The 23365-nt window shown below is 36.7% G+C and overlaps 1 protein-coding gene across 2 annotated transcripts in view; it reads right to left on the bottom strand.

The window, feature by feature from the left end:
• Window positions 1–23365, bottom strand: part of ZFAND3 (zinc finger AN1-type containing 3) — a 135247-nt gene that overhangs the window by 32958 nt on the left and 78924 nt on the right. The window contains exons 4-5 of one of the 2 annotated variants that reach the window (XM_054628890.2): window positions 14251–14430; window positions 3416–3481 (exon numbers count right to left, since the gene is read on the bottom strand). In XM_054628890.2, coding sequence (XP_054484865.1) covers window positions 3416–3481; window positions 14251–14430 — 246 coding nt within the window. The remainder of the gene's footprint in view (window positions 1–3415; window positions 3482–14250; window positions 14431–23365) is intronic. The other variant, XM_077175804.1, reaches the window with a different exon arrangement.

The following is a 23365-nucleotide window of genomic DNA, read 5'->3' as shown; positions in this document are numbered from 1 at the left end:
AGGTCCTTTTGTCCTTACTCAACACATAAGGATTGATTAAAAAAATGATCATATCAATGTAATGATTTCATGGTTTTAGCTCAGGCTCAAAATCTCTCTACTTCTATTTTCATAACATGACCTTCCTACAACTCCACAAAGGCTGTCCTCTTAATTGTGGAGGTTCAACCTCAATGTATTTGGATTCCTGGCAATGTTACAAGTAAGCACATATCTTAGTACAAGAACATCAATAAATTCAAAACTTCAAAAAGAACCACAGCCCTGTTTAACCACTTTACTCAAGCAGTGAAATAATTATTTCCATCTTCTAGACTCAAATTTTAAACCAGAAAACACTACCTACACATATAACTACACAAAATATTACAGATGCACATCTCTGATGAACTGCTACTGAGAAATAAAGTACTTAAAACCTCACCAACTTTATGAATGTAATGTATGAATTGATTGTATCATTACCACATTTTATCTGCCTGTTTCTACCACCTTCTCTACTGCACAATTAAAAATTAAGTGAGCATACTCACACAGTTCCATCAATTTTTTCCAGGTTTCTTTAAGTTGCATAAAAATGTTATAAAATCTGGCTGTTTAGAGTTGTGTAGTAAATCATCATTAAAGTTGTACAGCAGAAAAAGAAGAGTAATATGCTACTTGCTACTGCACTTTCCCAACATGGGCACCTGACACAAATGGGATGTGAATGCCCTGTACTAGAGGAAGCCTCCCAGTACCTGCCATCAATCATCACATTACCCAACCATTAGGAAACAAATCAAAATGCATAAGAAGCTATACACTGGGCCCATCTTTCTTCCCACAAAATCTTCAGACTGCCAGCACTCAGAAGCCTTTGAGGCATCATCCAAACTAATGATTGCAAGGCTTTATTCATTTTTTTCATTATAATTCCTGTCCTGTGGGTACACTGGAATAGAAATACTTTTACCACAGTGATGATTCTGGCAAACAGGAGGAAAAACCCCACTATTTGGTGCCATAATACTATTTTTTATCAGAACAGCTCTTACAGCATGCAGGTTGACAAGTACATTAGGTAAAATCTCTTTTTTCTCTACAAGAACTTTTCCTTTACCTTGGCAGATTTATTATTTTGATCTTTCTTTGATTGTTACACTCATGCTGATAAAATATGAAAGGTTTGTCTCCTTCCTTAATATTCTGATGGAAACTTACATATAAAATAAGTAGGTCAAATTTCTAATTTTCTGTCTCAAATGCTGATCTAGGGAACTTTGGGGGAAAACTATGCTGAAGGGTGAACAGAACTACAGAGATAAAATCAAATGCATCATTTTTTCCTCAAAGCTCTTCCAAGCATAAGAAACATAGGATATTTACAGAAAATAGGCTTATAAACAATGCGTAGTGTTGACAAATACTACTTGCATCATTTAAGTAGCTTCCTGGGAATCTGAAGTGATTCCAGTGTGAAAGAATATGCTGGTTTTGGCTGGGATAGAATTAATTTTCTTCACAATAGATAATGGGGCTGTGTTTTGGCCTTGTGGTTAAACCCTGACAAATGTTCACCTACACAGTACACTGCTCATGCCTGAAGATGTCACAGCACTTCTGGGTAATATTTTGTAGCCAATGTTTTCTTGTCAGTTCCCATGACAACATGGTAATTTATTTTAAAGATGAAAGTTTGCTGAAAATTCAAGATCTGGAGAAGCAAACTAACTCCTGGTACCAGGTTTATTCATGTAAGGGACTATAAAGATAGTAAGTAGATTACTGAGCAAATAATGTCAGAACCTCAGGGGAAATTGAGGTAATTCAAAATCAGTAGATTTAGCTGACTGAAGATTAAAGTTGTGGTATCAAATTAAGGCCATCTCCTCCTTTTCTTACAAAACATATTAAATGAAAAACATAAAAGCATGTACAGACCAAACAAGAGCACAAACTCAAAATAAAAGAACTACTGAGCAAAGTTAGCAAAGGCATTTTTCAGTATGTCTTGTGGTTTCATCTGCTTCACTCCAAGGAGCTTTTCCTGGTGCCATTTCACACTCCAAATAATGAACTTACATTTCTTTTTGCTAAGACACACACACAAAAAATTTCCAACAGTACTCTCAGTTTACTGTATCTGTAGCACCACAGCAAGCTTTTAAATTACTCTGCCATGAAAACCAGCTAAACATTACAACAGCTAACATATAAAGAAAATACAATTTAGAAATACTGTGAGCAAAGCAGATTAGTTTTCAAGGGATATAGTGGCAAACATTCCATCTTGTTTAGATACACATCCATGGCTACACAGAAAAGAAAATCCAATCTCCCTGTTTTGAAGAACTATCATCCAATTCCAAACTCAGTTCTTTGGCAGAAAACACTCACTGTCACAGATTATCATGTGCTACTTGAGAAGTCTGCCTCTGCAGCAAGAGCAAGCCAAAGCAGCTTCTCTGTAACCTTCCTTCACTGCAGAACAAGCCAACTTGTATCACCACACATCTGCTGCAAGCTAACAACACTTATGGAATAACTACAGCTCAGCTCAAACAGTAACTTGAAAGACTTTTTGAAAGAATGACTTCAGAAGAAATTTCCCCTGAACTCCTTAAAGAGCAAGGGCCTTTACTCAAACTGGAATACCCTTCCTTTCTGCACATAAATGCAAATATAGGCAAAAATTATTCTGGAAACACAGACTGCAAGAACATTACCACTACCTACACACCACCACTCTCCCCAGGAGATTATGGCTTCCAAGAGTGGCCCTGGTGGAAAGAATAGTGTGTTCTCCTTAATCCACACAAAACCAAAGCCTGCAGAAGACCTGAGCCAGTGCAGGTAACTTGGCTGCCTGACTGAATCAGTGCAGATGTGGTTCTTCAGGACAGATCTGATTCAGAAGCAGTGACTTCAGCCTGGCAATGACCTAACATGTCACTCCTAATACCAGCTCTGTGAGACATTATCCATCTACATCCTGCATATAGAAATAAAGGCATCAAAAAGGACCCAAAGCAGGTAAAATTTAGTCTCAAAGCAAAGATCAGCTGTCTATACTGCATCTTCAATCAGGGAAAGTCAATATACTCAGAACAATTTTCTACTCAACACTTCGCATTTCAAGGGCAGGATTTCCAGAACACTGTCACAATCATTACACTTAAACTGATTACTCCTGTATGTCTTGTTTTTACAAAGATTAATTGAAAACAGAGTGTATTTACAGAATTATGTTTAACAAGATTCTCAGATGAACTATCTGCCATACTAATCCTTTTATATTTACATTTCTGTCAGCAAAGTAACAATATTTATTTTCATCTGGCATTTGCCAGGTAAGGTTATTACCCTTTACTATTAAACTATAACTGCTAAATATAATGCAAAACCTGATTTCTTGATCCCACAAAACACATACCTGAGTCACAAGATCTTTTGGTTGGTGTGGTTAACGAGGCATGAGCTGTACCTGTGCATGGCCCACCTGGAAACAGAGAAGATTGTATGTCTCAAAACACCACCTATATTTAACATTTACAACCACATCAAGATTATACTTAAGAATATAAAAAACACAGAGGAGCACTTGTCTTTGGAGAGCACATATGGAAGTAGTCTCAGTACTTCCTTCTAGTCTCAGCTTCTTTCCCAGCTGAATGTGAATGTCTTGTGGTAAAAAAATAGATGAAAAGTTGGGACAAAGTTACACTTTTAAAATATACTTTATAAATATTTCAAGAGGCATTTTTAGGAAAATATGCACCATAATTGCAATGCTAGAAATGTATTTAAGTGACCCACAAGTAACACAAGGGACAAACTGATCACTTCTCTGATATCAAATATTGCTACTGACTCCAGTGAGATAACAACTTTGCCTCTGATCTTGTCCTCATTATGTGTTCTAAGTGTGGCACAAGCATATGCTAACAAGCTCTTTTCCATGTTTAAGGTTTTTCAGCTCTGGACTCTTGCCCACTCATCTGGTATCTGCTTGGTAGTAAATTGCTTTCTGCCTTTTTTCTTAACATGCATCATCGTTGAGGAGTTCTCCAGAGATCTTGTTAAAATAGCAACCAATTGAGTGTACACAGTGACTTGCAGGAAAAATAAATAAATAAAAATAAACTCCATGCAGAGAAGCCAAGACAAATTGACAGTAGCATTGCCAATGGTAATACACATCATAGCTTTGAAAATTGAATATTATAAATGGGAAGATGGTAGAGAGCCTGAAATTGAGTTAGATCTACTAGAGGTTGGCTATCAAAATACCAATAATCAAGTTTGCACTAAACTGCTGGTAATATAGTAATACTTGCTGGCAATACAACAGAGCTTAGTATAACAGGATAACCTTTAACATTAAGTCTTCATGCACTGAAAAATACTAAAAATACTTTTTCCCTTTTTTTCCCACCCCTCAGTCTTTGCATATCTGGAAAGTAGCAGTGTGACTGTGGAAATGCTTTTACCTTTTCAAGTATTTTCAAGCCTGGCTTGTTAGTAAAGTGGCTCTTTTTGCTTCTCTCTGGGATGCTCCCCCTTGAAGCTTTCCTTTATTTCTCTTTTTCACTAAGTTTCAGGTCTCAGGAATTTTGTCTACCTTGAAATAAATACTCATAGCATTGTAACTCTTAAAAAAAAAAAAAAAATCTGCAGTTGAGGGGGAAAAACGTGAGTAACTTTCTTTGTCGCATTTGATTTCAATGAACTCCACCTGGGAACAGAGTTTTACACTCAATTTTCTAGAAAAGGATCAATAAACCTGAAGAGTTTATTGTTCTCCCAACAAGTTTCTCCAGCAACACACACCATTTCACTCCTGTGTGATGGACAATCTTTCAACGGGTGGTTACAATGGCCAAGAAGCCAATTCTTGGCCTGCAGGCCAACACTGAGGGCACTCATCAGGGTCTGGTCAGAGGTTAAGGGAACCTTCAGGATATGGGAAACTATTGAACCTGACATAAGAAATTGCTGCTTGTGACAGGCAACAGCATAAGTAGCTGGCAGATGCTACAGACAGTGATGCAAGGCACTGTTGGATTCTCCAGGCTGGCAAGGAGGGAGCTGGTGAGAAATGGCTGAACTGCACAGGGAAGGGGAGGGGAGTGGTGGGGACTCTATGCAGGGTCAAGTCTGCATATGAGAAGAGACAAGCTTGCTTTTGCAGTGAGGAGGACTGGGAGTCCTGGGGTGGGTCCTTTCCTAGGCAAAAATAAAGCATCCTGGATGGATGGATGGATGGATGGAGCATCCTGGTATCACCAAACTGGTGTTGGCTTAAAGCCTGACAGCACTGGCAAGCAACAACCTCTTCTCAACAACCAGAAATGGTCAAGTAAACAGAAATAATTTTTTACACTATAATATTTTCATTTTTTTTATATTCTAGCTTAGAAAAAGTTTTCTTGATCTATGTTAGTACTACTGTTGCAAAAGGCTCAAAAGATGTTTAGTGTAGGGGTTGGTGCATTTGGGAAGAAAATCAATACTGAAACAGAATCCTTACCAAGTTTTCTAGTGAAACCTTCTGCATATTCAAAAATCTACAGAGCAGGTCTGTTAAGTCAGTCTTTACTTTCAGACACCAAGTATTTGGTTTTAATATAAAATGTGTGTAAGCAATAAATTCAACAGGGCACGGAATTTCAATGAACTGACTTTAGATGCAGCTGCCTCTTAAAATGCAGCAGCTCTTCTGTAAATAATTTTAGTTATATTCTCCCAGTTTCACTGAATAGACAGTGAGAGGCATCATCACTGTGGACTAACAAATAAGACTAATCCTTTCAATTATTGCAAAGTAAATATTTACAGTAGCTGATACTTTCAGTATCCAGCCAAATGTAAGAACTTTATTTCTCACTCTCTAAAGTACAATAAGTTGGTATGCATTCTGCACTTCCCTTTGTCAGAGTTCTCCTGTTATTTATTCTTCCCTCATTAGGTATGGCTTCCATACAGCTTTGATTTGTATAGCACAGCACCAGAGTTTCAATAAAGAGTATCCTGGGATTTGCATGCATGTACACTAGTGCCTAATAACCAGTGAAGGCAGCACGCACTTTGCCGCTTTTCCTTCTGCTCCTCCTTTTGTTCCACCATTAAAAATGCCATGCATAATTCAGTGCTGTGGGCTTGGCTGTGCAGCTCTATGTGGAAGTCACTACATGGAATCTTTTGGTATACGTAACTGCTAATTCCAGCATCTTCGTATTGTTTGGAACAGGACAGTATATTTCTCACAGCTTTGACAAAAATTCTGTGTGTGAAAAAGAAAAGGGAAGTCATAACAATAGAACACCAGTCTATCTTGACTATTCACAAAGGTAGGCTTGTAACTTTGTATGATTCAGGATATATTTGCATTTTCATTGCCAAAAAAGTAAATTTTTCAAGGTTATTTAACTGTGCTATATAAAACACTTCAGTGCACAGTGAAAGGCCACACATGTCTAGCTTCTAACATAACCCACAAGGCTGTAGAGCTCTTTTTGTTCAGCACAAACAAGACATTAAAATGGAAGGAAAGAAATATCTTTCAACTCTATATCCAATTAACAGATAACACAACAGCTTCTGCTCCTATTTTTTCCAGTGTATGGTTTCTGACATTTGCAACTCCTCTTTCAAACAAAAGCAGTCACTGCCCAGGGATAATGTAATCCCAAGAGAAGATTATTATAAATGCAAAAAATACTAAAAGCTACTCAAGAAATTAGAAGAATTGTGAGAATTTTGAGAATCCTCAAGTTTGCAAATTCAAACACAGAATTAACAAAGGACAAAACAAGATAACTCAAACCATATCATATATTATTAATACAATAGGTCTTGTTAATGTAGTTACTATGTTTTTGGCTTCTGATATACACAGGTTTCCGTAACTTACTGTTAGCTGTACTCAAAATATATTGATTAGAAAAACAGATTCAAACCTAATTTCTCTAATCATCCAAAGTAGTACAATTTTATATATTGCTTATATTTCTATGCATACATTAATATTGCTATTATTTACTATTCTAGACTAAATTCTAAATTCTGATGTGTAAATTGTCTTTTAGAATGCCCTTCTGCATTGTCCATCTCCCTTCCTGAACTATGTTAACTGCAGCCAAGCAGTATTTGTCCTGAGGATATCTCTGAGTCAGGGCAACTTGCTGTTTCCCTTTCCTGAACTCTGTAGAGTGAAGTGACTCCACTCAGTCAGAGCCTCCTATGCAGGAAAAAGGTTCAACACCAGTGTGTTCAACCCCCTCTTCTAGCTGTTTGGAGAAGCACTAAGTTTGAGCCCAGAGGACACACATCACATGGGTTTGAACAGCACTCAGAAGCACATTGTGCAGAGAAACAGATGCAGAATGGAACAAAACTAAGTTAACACATGAGTAAAAAGTCTAAATTACAGTAATACATTGAAACAATTTCAGATGCCACAAAACCTGCAAGCCAGACAATGAACAAACATGAAAAATACTGAATCTCAGTAACATTTGATTGCGGTAATGTAAGGATAGAGGAACCCCTCTTTGAACTTTTGGTACTTTGATGGCTCCTCCCCAGATACACCACACTGACCCCTTGAACACAACAGGCTGGCAGAAAGTAATAAGTAAGAGCCAAACTTCCTTGGACAGCAGTGTTCTAGCCAGGACAGGAACAATTTCATGCCTATTTGCAATACAGGAAAGAACCCACCTTGGGAAACCTGTCCAAACCAGTAACCTGGTTGTACATTTCCTGAACTGGGAGAGATATAATCTAATTAATCTACACATTGATTACGAACACCAATACATAAACAAAAGGAAACATAAATATATAAGTTCAGTCTGCACTGACAAGCTATGCTATCTTTAAGGAAAAAAGGCAGAAGAACTTTATAACACTTAAGAACTGCTTATTTGCTGCGGAATGGGCAAGATGCATGATCTAAGTGATGTCATTACTACACAGATAAGAGGATTATATCACATAAAAATGTTGTCTTTTTAAAATCTAATTTTACAAATCAGCCTTTAGGTACTTTTGTGGATGTTTTTCTGCATGAAGCTTTTGAACAAGGAAATGAAACCTGTACTGCTTTGTTGCTGAATTGATGGTAAATTTAACAACTATAATGAAGTAAAGGGAGACAGGATTTGGATTCCACCTTCTCCCTTACTATTGTCTCACTGGGTAACCTGTTTTTCCTCAGTAACAGATGCTATATTCTCCAATTTTGTAGGTGTAAGTTCAACTGTAAAAAGTGCTTTTGAAACCAGCAGTTAAATAATATTTTTATAAACAATTTTATTTAATCTCAATAGCTGTGCAGCTCTAACCCACATTTTTCCAATGTGACTGTGTTTCTGTTTTGTGTTCCATGGGGTCCTTTCACGCTAATAAATGGGACCCTAGGATACACAGTCTACTCTGCATGTGAAGTGACTATAAATCAGAAGGAACAATTAACAGTGGTATAACATCCCTGGTCTTCATTATGTTTCAAAATTATCATGCCACAGACGTGGAGAGATGTGCTCATTTAATAAATCTTTGTGCCAGACCTTTGCTTGTCAGAAAACAGAGATATGTTCTTTATATGAAACTGAGACTGCATGGAATAGATGGAAACTTACAGAAATATCTTCACCAAGGAAAAGATGATGATGACACTTATTCAAATTTCTAACTGCCTTTATGTCCTGTACTGGCACCTAATACTGGTGGCACTTCTCAAAAGAAATAGCCCACAACTCAATATGGTTTTACATTTGATAGCATTCTTACAAATTCCCATAAGAAAAGTGCTTGCATTGCTATTGAAATATATGTATTTTGTGACAAATATTTTAAAAAAAATCAGATTTAATGATAATCAAATTTAAAAACTGAGTGAGTTAATTTTAACATTAAAAACAGTACAAAAAGACTATTTGTAAATAGGTTCTAATGAAAACAAGGCTAAAAATAAAAAAATCCCAGACAATGCAAAACAACTTTTACTATTATCTAATTTAATAAAAGCAAAAACCTGAGAAAATAGCTAGTTCTTGTTCCGTGGCATAGAAACCCAAAGATGCCTATAACATCAAAAACCAGACAGGTGCATATCTTGTATTAGAGATGTGTCCACTCTTGCTTTGATACAAGACACAACATGACAGTCTTGTGAGTTGATAAAGAAAATTAGAATTATTCACCATCACCCAGTTGCAGGTTTCTCAGTTATGTTTGGGTATAGGTTTAATTTAATACTGGGTCATGTGGGTCACAAAGGCTTCACTGTAGCCCAGCACAATTTTACCAGTTACTGCATTCTTTTGAATCAGAGAAAAACATAAAAATTGGTATTATTGAGAATAAATCAGGTTAGCAACAAAGCAAATTACTTTCTATAACCATGTTTGACAAGCAAGACAAAAACAGGCAGCTAGCTTGGTCTGTTTATACATTTACTAGCTACAGAAGTGGGTATGCATGTAACCTTCAGTCAGAGATAAGCCAGAGAACAAAGCTCCCCACTGACTGAATTAGGAAAAAAAAACAAAACCCAAACCCAAAACAAAACAAAACCACAGCTCCCACTCCCCAGAAAAAAAACCTGAAAAAACTCAAAAAAAATGAAGACAGGAAGAACAAAACTGACTCCTACTGCAGTAAGCAGCTAAATTCTCAGTCAGGTCATTTAAAAAAGTATACAATGAATAACATCCAAGAGCAACTCTCATTTTAAAAATCACTCTCCTTAAAAAGCACAAATTGAAGTTAAGGATGTCATGATAATAACTCAAAATATGAAGTATTTTCAGAGCATATAAAGAAAAGCTGTCATCTAGAACTCTACTCACAAACCCAGGCAAAATACAAAAACCGTGAAGTTGTTATAAATTGGTAGAAACCTTTTGCATAGTGTCAGAGAAAAGGCCATTCAGCAAGAAAGAAGCAAAGAAAAAATGCACTTGTTTATCCATTTTTCACAAAGTTATGTTGAAAAAAATGACATATATTTTTATTTTATTCCAAAGAGAAAAAATACCATTACTTTTTGAGTGCTATAGCCTATGTGGCTTTTTACACAGTCATGTATTGCTTCAGCAAGCAATGAAATTCAGAGTATAAACATCCAATAGGTGCAGTAGGAAAAACAATCTCTCACCTTTCTGCCAGGTATCTCTTATAGACACCTACTGCATCTTTGTCTAGGACTAGTACACTTAATGCACATTAACTTCACTAATATTACTCCATCATTGGGGGTATTTCAGTGCTTCCACAGCACACAAATGCTTAATAAAATAAAGATGTCATCAAGCATTTTGCTAACCTTATCTTGCAAATTTAAATGTTCAAGACAAAGGTGTTTTCATTTTGATGTGCAATGGCTCAAGTTCTGAAGGGTATACATAAACTAGCCAAAATTTAGAGACATCCAGTCATGAAATACCTTTGTATTTGGGCATCTAAAATTCAGCCCACAGAGAGGTAAGGTGTGGCCAGTGATCATCACCATCTTTCTGGGCTGAAATCTCCAGTGTATTTTCTGACAATCACAGCAATAATGATCTTTGTTTATCTTCTTATAAATTCTTCAACACAGGAATGAAAAGCATTTAACTCTTTTAGAAACAGCAGATATTCCTTTTGTCCTTTTTCAATTGTGGTTCTTGCTATTCAAGAAGGCCAAGAAAAGTTAAGCACATAATTAAAATAAAATCCTGTCAGCTGAAGCTAAAAACTACTGAAATACCAAATCTGATCAAGCTGCCACAGTCAGTGTTCTTCACATTGACATTTCTCCTGTCACATAACAACACAGTTAATTTCAAACCTGCACAGAACCAGCTTTAGCTCTGCATATACAGTGACAGAAAAATGATGTGACAGCCCCAAAGAAAGCACTGAAGGCCTGAAACTAAGCAAAATTATTCCATGTGCAGTGTGACCTTTTCTCTACCAAAATACTTAGAACCTTGCTTAATAAGCTGCCTTTTTTTTTTTTTAAGAATATTGGTGGCTGAAGGTAAGGACAGAGAAGTGAGGGCCATTGTCAAATCCATTTTTTCCTGTCTGCTAAAAATAATCAAAACCCTTGCCCATCCAATATGAAAAGGAAATTTTTGACAGAGGAACTGGCTGATATAGTGACTGATGCTAAAATAACGACCATTAGGAGCTCCTAAATGAAAGGAGGACATGGAAGGAAAAATATGAACAGATTAAACTTATCTGCACATAACGCAGCAATAGAACAAAAGTTAGACTGATTTAACTACCAGTTAAGAAATGGATCAGTAAAATCCATGCAGCTCTAGACTAACTAGAGCTATACCAATATCAATATTACTCTTTGTCTGCAAATTTATTTCAGAAAATTTACTGCAACTGGAGACCTGAAAGTTTTGGAAAGAAACAGGAAACTCAAGAAGTATATCTGAAGGGGGGAAAAAAAGAATTCCATAGAATTCCCCCCTCACCAATTTCAACAGAATTTTTTAAAAAATCACTGATTAGTAATATATCATAAAAGATCAAACACATGTGAAGGAAGGCAAAAAAATTACTGAAGTTGTGTCACTGTCTCTGTATAATTTTTTAACACATTTTTGTTGACTGTTATAATATTGAGAACTACTGGGTATAAATTTTTATCTCATTTTTGTTGACTGTAAATATAATACTGAGAACTACCTTTCACCTGTAAGGGGGAGAGATATTAGAAGGCACAGCAGCCATTGTGGTAGGTAACTCTTCAGAACTAAGGCTGGTGGGAGATGGAAAGTCACTACAACCTGGTTGCATATGTAAGACACTCAGGAATGCAAATGCAGCTCTCACATAAAATCAAAACAGTAACAAAAAACCACACAAATACTTGCACACTGTCAAACTGAACTCCTGCAAAATATAGTTCAAGGAAATTTTCTCTTATATAATTCATTCTGTGATAAAAATGAAATAACTATTTAAAAATAAGTACAAAAACCCTTTCACATTTTCTGATACAGAGTATGAACACGTGATTTCTATGGTTTTCTTCAGTTGTTGTAACATATATGACTTTAATTGCCTAAATGACTGGCTGCAATTTTGTCCCCTCTGTTTACCCTGTGGACTCAAGTACTGTGGCAAATGCCTTGATGCAAGACTCTCCTTAAAATCTTGAAAGGAAAGAGAGGTGAGTGGAATGAAATATGAGGATCCTTCCTGATTAGATCAATCTTCCCACACTTGGATAAGGATTACCACAGCGATTCCATACAATGATTTCTGGTGAATTACCACAGTTCTATTCAGAACAGAACACAGCTGTATGCCATCACACACAGTGAGAAGTATCAGTCTTTGAAGAACACAGCCATACTAAGAGCAGTGCATACTTTACAGAATATGCTGCAAAATAAATAAATATTGCACAGAAAAAGATAACCTCAAACTAAAATCCACAAGACATTTAAGTCTGGGCATTCTTCATTAAAGGAAAGAACCTTGCACAATGAGGTCATTATCCATCAGAAAATCTCCATCTGTACATAATTATTTCTGATAAATGATATTAAGCTTCATTAAAGAGGTAGTGGGGATGTGAGAGAAGGCAGAGCTGTAAATAAATCTCTCCACTGTATTTCACTTAAAAACATCCCAGCAGGAAGTCATAAAGAGAGTTTTTTTAATAGGCAATATTTTCAAATGCTCTGCAGGCTGTGCTGCCTAATATCCATCACATTCAATGTATGCTCACAAGCTCACAGCAATTCACAACGAAGGACACTATTTAATTTCTTTCCCATTCCTGCAATCACCTTCCCACTTACCAAATCTTTCTCAGGCACAACAGAAACACTTCGTTGTAACGGAATTTCATTTCTACCTGAACAAATTTTCAGGAAAGCTGACCCAGTAAGCACAACAGAAGCACCCTGTGACACTGGCTAATAAGCTAGCTAGGTGCTCCAAGTCCCCTGCACTGTGACGGCCCAAATGTGTTGCTGGAGCATAATGTGCTCTCCTGAATTCCCCAGGAAGATTGTTTTAAGGCCTTGTTTTTACAGCAGGGTACAGGTTTCCCCTGAAGAAGCACTGAACAGAAGGAAGAGATGGAAGGGTGGTCAGCAGCAACTGTGTACACAAAGCAGAGACAAGAGTTACACGGCAAGTTTAGTCTTATGACAAGAACTTGTCACAGAACACCCACATTTGAGCACTTGTATTTCTCACAATACAAGAGAGATAACATCATCACAGTTTAAAAATTTTACTTTAATTAGTCCAATACTTTGTCCACAGCCAACCTGCATAATTAAAAACTATTCATACCTGTACACAGAATAAATACTTGGGCAACTCAGCAGAACCATCCTAAGCAAATAGTTAACACAACAGAAAGCAAGATGTGTTAGTACTAGTGCTTTGTCAACATTGCTATTTCCAGCAGTTGCCTAAATGTTCAAGAACCAGAGTAGCTCTTGCAAATTTCCTACTGAAAAAAAGCATATTCTTGCAATGTGTAGATGAGTTCACTAGCCACAACCTAACATAATCTCAGCTCAAGGGGGTTTCTCTCCATAGAGCACCTTCTAAAATAAATCTACTACTGGAGAAAAATGAAGCTACAAATTACACACTGGAGCTTAGGTTGTAGAATGCAGATTTTACAACTCAATATATTAGATGCAAGATGAACTTTATTCAGAGGTTTAGAGTAATTTGAAAGTCAATTTTATCTCACTGTGTTTGCTAAGCATTCTAACTTACCTTCAGGGAGAATTTTTGCCTAACAGTTCAATAAAGACAAAAGATAGGTCATGAAAGAATAGATAAATTACCACACAAAACAAGTTATATTTATATGCAAGTAGCAATCTAGACAAACACACATTACAGTCAATGTTCTGTGCAACTACAGTAATTAAAACCCAACATATTTAAAAGTCAAATTTCATAAGATACTGGTGTTGATGCTAGAATATACATACAAATTTACCACTAATGTGAGGAGTTTCCACAATTAAATTCTTTCCCATGCATCAAATGGCTTACATACATATGAAATACAATATATCAAATGTGAAGTTATTTAAAAACTCCTATTTGTTCTTCAGTTAAAGCCAACAATGTCTATTTTGTGAATAGCTTCTAACCTTCCCCCTCACCCCAAAAGCCAGGGCAATAACTTCCACAGGAAGTCAGTGAAACATAAACCTGAGAACAAAGCAAAAAGTTTATGCCTCCTTTGCTTTCACCTAGGACTCGTGCACTTACATTCCTCTTTGCTGGGTGAAGTTACATTCAGTTCTGTCAAAAGTTGCTGGTTGGAGTTAGTGGCCTGCGTGGTTAGAGAGGTATTGCTGTTGTCACTGTTCGTTTCCCCAGAGAACAAATCTGACTGGCTGTTGCTTGTGCTGGGAGTAGAGTCATCGTCTGGCTGTTTCTTCTGGAAATCTAGCAAAACCAAGATTTCATATGTCACCACACTTGCTCAGTCTAATCATCAAATTTTATGCAAAATAAAATAATAAAAATGAGCTCAAAACACTGCCAGAGGTACCACCACTTTGATAAACACAAACAGCGGCCTTCAAATTTTTACTTCAGATTTAAAATAACTTAAAAGTTATTTGTAAGAGAAAAAACATTTTCAGAATTACACAAAGGTCTTGTTTCCGCAGCCATCCAAGAGCATTCAAAGCTTACCGCAGCACACAGTATCATTTTAAAATGGGTTTACACAAAGCATGTACAGAAATATAAAGGGAGCAGACATCCAGTGAGGGAAGAACCAAGGCATGTAATACAGCATGGGAATGTTACTCTTTTCACTGCTATTGTACAAAATCCCATCAGAAACAGTTTTGGCAAAGCCAGTATAGACAGTGCCAGGTTAGCATGGAGAGCTGGTGAGGGGTTGCCTCTGCATCATTGGTTTGATGGGTGTTTGGGGTGGAATGTGTGGGAGGAAGTGGGTGAAAGTTTGGGGTGTTTCCTCCTTCCTTCACTTACTCCAACACTGGCACTAAAAGCTGCCTACTGATCTAAGAGCAGAGAGTTAGGAATGGAAGGTAAATCACCAAAATACATTGAAGATGTGTACAAACAATTTGGCTTTCAAAGTTTTCTTTTTTTTAATCAGCAAATGCCAAGTCACACTTGTCTCCAAACTGTCCCCATAGTCCAAATCCCATGTGTTTGACAAATGCCACCCACCCTCCAGCTTACCTTGCCCCCAAACCAGATTCAGGTTTGAGGGGAAATATTTTCAAGTGCAAACTCCCCACTGAAAGCTTCTTCCCACATCTGCAGTCCTGATATATGATTGATTATAGCATTAGTCTACTAGCTACATAACTGGATTTCAGTCTGGTACACTCTGCCTCTGGGAAGCACATCTGCCAACCAAGTGAATTTTGGTTTGCTTAGCATCTAGTTCTCTCATGTCTTCCTTGAAAAAAGACAGCTGAAGTGCACCACCGCTTGGTATCTAAGTACATTTTTTCTCAATTACATACAAGGGTAGAATTTATTCAATACATAAATACATAGATAAATCAATATTTGGTTGCTCATTACTATGTCATGACAGAGAAGAAAACAGAGCAGTCTATAAATATTTGCAGATGATGATGTGTTAGAAACATAGGTTGCCAACATGACTCACTGGGAATGGGAAGCACTACAGTCAAACAGCCCCTGAATGCTGATTTAGGATTTAAGTAATTTGCCAGAAATTATACCTTAACTTCTGCTGGGGAAGAGTCAGCCAGAAATCTAGATAGGAGAGGAGCAAGCTCAAAGCCAGGGAGGAGGAGGGGGAGGATGAAGAGAAGGAGGGAGAAGGTGGCAGACAGGAAATCATCCACCTCCACAATACAGCTCTGAAAAACCAGTGGGAAGCTTTTTGTCAGGGATGAGTTACAGGGCTCAGGAAGATGTTCTATTCGGGCCTCACTGGGTATCAACAAAGTCTAACCCAAATTGGGCTTCTGGATTTTATTTGTGTGTTTGTGCAATCAAGAAGGCTTCAGACACTTTTCTGCACCAGCCACAATCAGCTGTGGCAATTTTAACAGTTCAGAGCTGCTGCAGCAGCAAAATCCACCATGGCAGTGAAATGCTCTTTGCCTCCCTTAACCCATGACCTCCTGTTCAGAACTAACTTTTACTCAGACTGCAAATCAATTAACTTTCAAAAAAATTTTAGCCTGCTCAGTTGAGTGGAACACAAGAACACCTCCTGCCCCTGTTTTAGCCCCTTCCTCATTACAGACAACAGTACTTGAGAAAAGCCTTACGACTGATGACCCCAAGTACCCCAAATACAAGAACTGTAACTGCAGCTTGCCTTTGAATTTCATCCATGTATTGGGGGGCATTTGGCTTCTGTAAACCAGGACTCTCATTAACTCAAATAACTTGCAGATCACCTTGCTCTTCCTGCAAGCACCATAAAAGTTGGCAGTATTTCCAGGAGAGCTGAGCCTGAATAAATCCAGTTAAGCCTTAACTGCTTAACAAATAAAACAAAAATACACACATGATACAGGCAAGACCCTGGCAAGTTTTGAAAGGTAAGCTTTATTCTGATTAAAATCAGAATGCAATTCTGTTGACAGAACAATGACCTCACCTAATAATCTCAACAAGGAAAAATCAGAATAAGAGTTGGCAAGACATTAATCACCATCTGCAGAAGTTCCTATTTAATTGGAAAGGCATGATAAACACTTTAATTTTTTAAAAATTTTTCCTGAGACTTTCACTATACTAGCAAAATCTGTGCCAAAATGCACAAGGGTGACCGAAAGTCCATGAAACCTGCACTGCCCATTCCTAGTTAACAAAATGCATCTTTGCAGTTTTTAACACAAGCCTTCTCCATTTGTTAGAAAAGATGTTTTCTTTTTCCTCTCAACATTGTCTCCCTTTCTCCACTGCCTTCAGCTTCGGTGGGTTTGGTTTTTGGGGCTTTTTTGGGTGGCTGTGGTGGGTTTTTTTTTGTTAAACTGCAAAGTATTCTGTTGTTAACTATGTGGTGGAGTCAACATCAAAATAACACACAAAAATTTGCTGTTTCCTGCAAACATGAAGAAATAGTAGAGGGAAAGATCTATCAATGAATACTGCATGAAATACTGTCAATAAACTATTACTGCTTGGTAGAAAAGCTGCTAAGAATAAGCAGCTGTCAGCTGCTTCAAGCTCCAAAATCCTTTTGCTTTGTTGAGTTCAAGGGTTATGCAGCCAGTATCTCAAATAGTTGAGCAAGAACAGAATATCTCAGAGCTCTCGTGCACTGGATATTAATACTAAGAGTGTTATTTTTGTTTTGTTGCTTAGTATTTCTTTGCAAACAAAGCAACAACTATGTGAATGGACAGACATGATTCAATCACTTCATATTCTATATATACAATGAATTCTAATAGCTTAGACTAAAGGAAGGCAAGAAGATGCATTTGTTTCCAGACTTCAGGTAAGACCTTCTTTTGCAGGACAATCTCTTGCCCATTTTTATTAATAAGCTACCATTAAGAATGAAAGCCATTGCCTTTACAGCTTCTGATTCTAGCCCATAAAACAGGAGTTGCCACACAAAATCACACTTTCTGCACAGCCCTAAAACTTTCAAGCTCAGTTGTCCAGGTACTGTTACCAGGCTATGGTGAGCAACCTGCAAGAGCTCATCTTCCCAGCATATTTCATTTCACCCACTGCCTCAAGAACAAACATTTAGGACATCCAACCCCTTCCACCCCTAAAATACTTGATTCTGTGACACAGGAAATCAGACAGTCCCAATTTCACTATGTAGCCTTCTTTAGCCATCAATATCCAACAAACTACTGAAGAAAATCTTGAGTTCTGGACTTTTGCTTAACTAAGGGCTCGGTGACTAAGCAGGAAATCACCCTTCACGGCTTCTGGTAACTTCTGTGATTACATTCAGTTAAAACTTAAGGCAAATGGTAAGTGAGAACATTATCAGCATATCACAAAGCATTTCTTCTGAAAAAGACAGGCATTTTAAAGTACTACATGAAATAACTTAACACTAAGCCAGACTGTTTCTTCATTTGCACTCCCGCTATGGCATAAGACATCATGCTATCTCCAAAAATCTCCTTTTGGGGTTTTTTTTTTTTTTTTTTTGAGAGTCTAAGTTACAAACAATTCCTATTCTCTGACCTAAAACAGATATTTTATTAAAAAGAATAAGTTCATTCAAATATGTGATGGAAGAGGTGTCAGAGTAAACAGCTTGCTAAGGGAAGAAAATCAGAGTCTTTAAAGTAATTATTTTAACCAATAAGAAATATTACACTTCTTTATTCTTCAATCCTACAGTTCCCATAACTTAGCAATGTGAGCTAGCAAAAAGGTTATTTGGAGAGTGTTAGCGTCTTACCCTGCATTAAATGCACAATCTGCATGTTTTTTATTCCCAGAGCAACTTGTTCTTTTACAGAGCATAAATTAATGTGTTGGTATAACATCAAATGTTTCCAGTCCATTAGTATCCCAATGTACACAACAGATTTGCAGTATTCTTCTCAGAAAACAGTTCCAAAATTAAAAGGAACTGCTTTCTGAGAGTACTCTGTGGGAAGTAACAAATGTTATGACATTGAAACTGCTACTGTGAAATCTTTAAGTTACGGCCTTTTTTTCCTTTTCTTCATGTGTCTGTTCACAGAACTGAGAACAGAGAAACTGTTCACATATGGCCAGGGAATAGTACTGAAAGGCCCAAAGATTTTATTTACCTGTTGAGAACTCTTCACTAACTTCTCTGGTTCACAGCTTACTGAAGGCATTTCAAGTGTCATTCATACGTAACTACTTTTTGCATAATAAAATAAGGTGAGATGGATAAAACCTTCACTTTCAGTATATACTGAATGTAATCTAGAGCTCCAGTAATGGTCTGGCAATAAAACTCCACTTGGAAAGAGAAGTTTTAGCTTTTTTCTTTTTAAATAACATGCAGACAGAAAGATGCAATAGCCCACTTGGAGAATAAACACAGATATCTGGCTATTATGGGAATGCACCATAGAATACGCACAAGCATTTGCATTAAGAAGTGACAAACAAAGTCATAAAAAGGTATCAGAGGTATGTATTAATTATAGTAAATTATATTTATAAATATATAAATAAAATATATTATACTGCAAAGTACAAAATTACAATTATGAACTATCAGTAGATCTCATAGTTTTCACAGTACAAAGTGAATTAAAAGAAAGAATTCTTTTAATTCTAAGTGAATTAAAAGAAAAATTCTACTAAAAGAATTAAACAGTAAAAATACTAGAAAGGTGATTTTCTGTAAAACAACCTTATTAAGAGTTATGAGCATGTATGATACAGGAAAGCTACTCAGCCTCTTAGGGGTTTTATTCATAAATACAACATTTTCTCTTTTTTTCAGCTTTTCTTCTTCATGAAGAAAAACTGAAATGAGTTCTTTATGCTAAGTTATCCTCTATGATTGCTATACTTTTAAAAATTTCAACACATTATTAATACATTTCAAATAACGCTGAGCTTTGCATATTGCATATACGGAGTTCTTCATAAGCACTTCATTGTCTTTTCAAATAAACAGAGAAGTACTACAAAAGCAAAATAAAAAAGATGCATCTGCAAGGGTGGAAAACACTGAGACAACACAACTGCAATTACACGTATTTATCACTCAGGCATAAGGACCAAGGCATATATCACTGCCTTATTTGTAAATCTTATGCAATGTATCAATATTTTGGGGATTTAGCTTGGTGGGGGTTTTGTTGTAGAGTTTTTTGGTTTTTTTTTTGGTTGGTTGGGTTTTTGATGGGTGGGAGGAAGTCTGCTGATGATGTGTTTTGACCTGGTTTTTTCTCCAAAAAGACACTAATTTCTTAAAGACGACATTCCAGAATAAACCTTATTTCCCTTGGCTCAATAAAATGATTCTTCCCCAAAGTTACACAGGAACCTCTAGATTTGACTACCAGATTTTGCCTATTATTTAGCAAGAAAATTCATGAATAGCTAATAAGCAAAGACTATTGAGACAACAAGCATAACATTGTTAGAGATGACCTTCAACTAAAGATCCAGGTCATTATTATATATGCAGACATGTTTTTAAGGAAGGAAAATGCAGTTTTGTACAAAAGAATCTACAGTAACTGTATTAACCAGGCTTATAACACACTGCACAACAGACATGAAAAAAACTGTCATTTTTACAGCATATGATCCCATCATTTTCAAAGCAGTTGTGAAATCCTAAATTGATGAAATAGGAATTTCATTATCATCTACAAAGTATCCCCTGAGAATGGCTACTCCACAGAACAAATACTCCTTGCTCTGCCTGATAATGACAATTTGCTTACTGTAGCTATTTCAGTACAAGAACAAGGTCACTGAAAACTTCTGTACCCTGGTGTCACATTCTTACGTAAAGTAGCAGGCTTACATTATTCCAACTAAAATGTCATTACTTGAGAAAACTCACCAACATAAAAAGAATAAATATTATTGACTTTTACAGGATCCAAACTGCTGAAGCCATGAAGAGTAAACTCCTATTTTAACAATCCACTTTAAATTTCCTGTTAGAGAATCCCTAAGATCCACAGTTAGCATTCATACTTAAATTTATTATAGAGTACATACAGTGAAAAAGCTCTACTTGAAGGTACTGTTACATTGCAAAACCTAAAACCAGTGAGGGGCTTAGCTTATACAGCACCTGCATCTGGTAAACTAGGGCATGAAGACAATTTAATACCCAACTAATTGACATTCTACAGATTCTTGAATCTGTATCAAAGGATATTGGTAATAGACCAGTGCAAGGGTAAAGCGTGAAATTTAACTGAGGAAGACAAAGAAACCACTCCATCATGACTGCAAGAAATATTTTATTTTTCAATGATACACGGAGCGGGTATTCATTAGGAAGAGCATATACTAGAGTGGACTAGTAAGACACCAACTGAGTGGGCAGCTTGCCAAGGACTCTTACAATGCTCCTCTGCTAAAGATGGCAATCTCAACAATTTTACCAACTCCAAGAAACAAGACGAGGAGCTCCACTACTTAACAGCCAGGAAAAGTAAAATCCTGCAGCCATTTGAAGACCCATCTGGCACTTAAAAAGAACAAACATTTAACATGATCTGAGGGTAATACAGCAGAGATACAACAGAATTAAACATGGGAAAATTTTTAAAAAGTACCTGGGGAAAACATCTAAGCAGCTGTGATCCATAGAATTTGCTCTCAAAGACAACTTGGAAACCGTGTGACATGGGTATTTTACAACAGATGAGGCATTCTAGAAAATGCTCAAAAAAGCAAGCATAAAAGACTAAGAGCAACACCCATAAAAACTGCACCTCTATTATTCCCCTATATTTTGATATGTTTATCACTAGAATTCTTTCACTATTGCTGTCCCTTCATGAAACCAAACAGACTAGTAAAAGCACAAGTTTGAACTAAATTCAGAGTAATGAGACATCAAAACTTACGCACCTAAAGGGGGAGAAACATTTGTTCTGGTGGAGGAAACTGACCCATGAACCCATAAAGCAAGCACTTTGCAAAAGCAGTGAGTCCTATGAAACAAACTAATGAAGTGAACTTTTCAAGGTGCGTTTATAATAAATGAGAGATCTTGAAAATGGGATTGTTAACTGACAGAATTTAATTACAACTCATATTTATTCTGGACACATAAGAACTATTATTTTAATAAAAGAAATGTTTCAATTAGCTTTTCTTATACTGCAGCTATCTTTCAAGTCACCTTTACCATGCCCTTTCCAATATCTAGAGAGAACCTTCCAATTTCAAGACACATGTCTATTATTTTTTAATTAATTCCTCCAGTCCAATTTATGTGATTCCAATTAACGTGTACATTTGCCTCATTTTCTGTCAATAATAGTCACATTTATGGTTCAAGCATTCCCAAATGTTCAACTATGTCATAAATTGACAGAATTTTCACAAGGGACCAAAGGCCTATGCAGCAGATTAAACCTTGCTTAGCAGTAAACCACTCATCAGTTCCCTCGCCCTTATCTTCAGTTAGGGCGCCTTAATAACTACCAATACTCTCAAAACATCTCCCAGAACCACTTATTTATCAGATTCTTTTCCTTTGAACAGCCCAGAGGCTGTTCTGGAAGAAAAGGGAGAGCAGGCACTCCCATTTCCTGGCCTCATTTTCCCAGAGCCAACCAAACACTTTGAAATGTGTGTCTGTAAGGAAGATTTAGTATTTTCTCACTATTTAGGTTTTACCACCAAAGCAATGAATAATGAAGTATAAGGGGTAATCTTCCTACTCTTCTCAATCTTACTGCAACCTGATGCTTCTTCTTGTAATACACATCTGCCTTTCATACAAACTAGATACAGGAAAATGTGGAGAGGAAACTCCCAGTCTGACAGTCCTCAGTTGTTGGGGCAGCAACTTTGCAATGGTTAGAGTTTATATGAGCAAGCTGTAACTTCAATAATCTACAATAACATGAAGAAAACGGAAGTAATGTTTTAATCATACAAGTGAGAACACCCACTAAAATCTCATCTGACCCCTTGCTGCCTTAGCTCCAAGTTCCAGAGCTTATTAACTATGCAAGGAGTCCAGAAGTTTAAAGGAGTGGCTGTAGTCTCCCACTTACCATCCCCTCCACCACATTCTATAATAGAAATGCTGGAGAGTAGCATTCAACCTGCCAGCAACAACAACAAAAAACCAAACCAAAAAACAACCAACCATCCAACAAAAAAAAGGCAAGAGCTCAAGGACAAAGAAAAGAAAGGCTGACTTAGGTTTACAAATCCCAAAGCTCAAACACTGAGAAGTCTCCCTAGTTGTGGTTGCCACAAACCACCATGCTACATTAAATTTTGACTATAGAACACCATGGCTCAGAAACCAAGCCCGTACTTAAGCATACCATGTTTATTCTCAGTGAAGTTAAAATACAAATATTTATTTTCCAGTCCTTTAGGAACAAAAGTATCAGACACAGAAATCGAATGCCTACATAAAATAAACATTGCTTGGGCCTCTCTGTGAGCAACAAAACATGACGAAATTTTGAATTAATAAAAGTTTCTTTATCTCTTATTAAAATTGTCTTTTAGAAGAAGGCATTAGAAGTGTTGAATATAAGTCAAAGAGAACAAAATTTTCATTATTAGCAAATTGGTCCCAAAGAAAAAAGCTGGAACGCATCTCAACATTGGAAATTGGTACAAAATTTATTACAAAAAAGTAATGTATCGAGTTAATATCTGAAGTTCATGGATTTTTAAGTGTTTTTTTTCCTTACAAATGCTAGCTATTTTGATATTGATGCTT

This window comes from Agelaius phoeniceus, chromosome 3, assembly GCF_051311805.1.
Source record: "Agelaius phoeniceus isolate bAgePho1 chromosome 3, bAgePho1.hap1, whole genome shotgun sequence".
Taxonomy (NCBI): domain Eukaryota; kingdom Metazoa; phylum Chordata; class Aves; order Passeriformes; family Icteridae; genus Agelaius; species Agelaius phoeniceus.
Note: the sequence above shows the minus strand (reverse complement) of the source record. Positions and strands in the feature narration are given on the sequence as shown.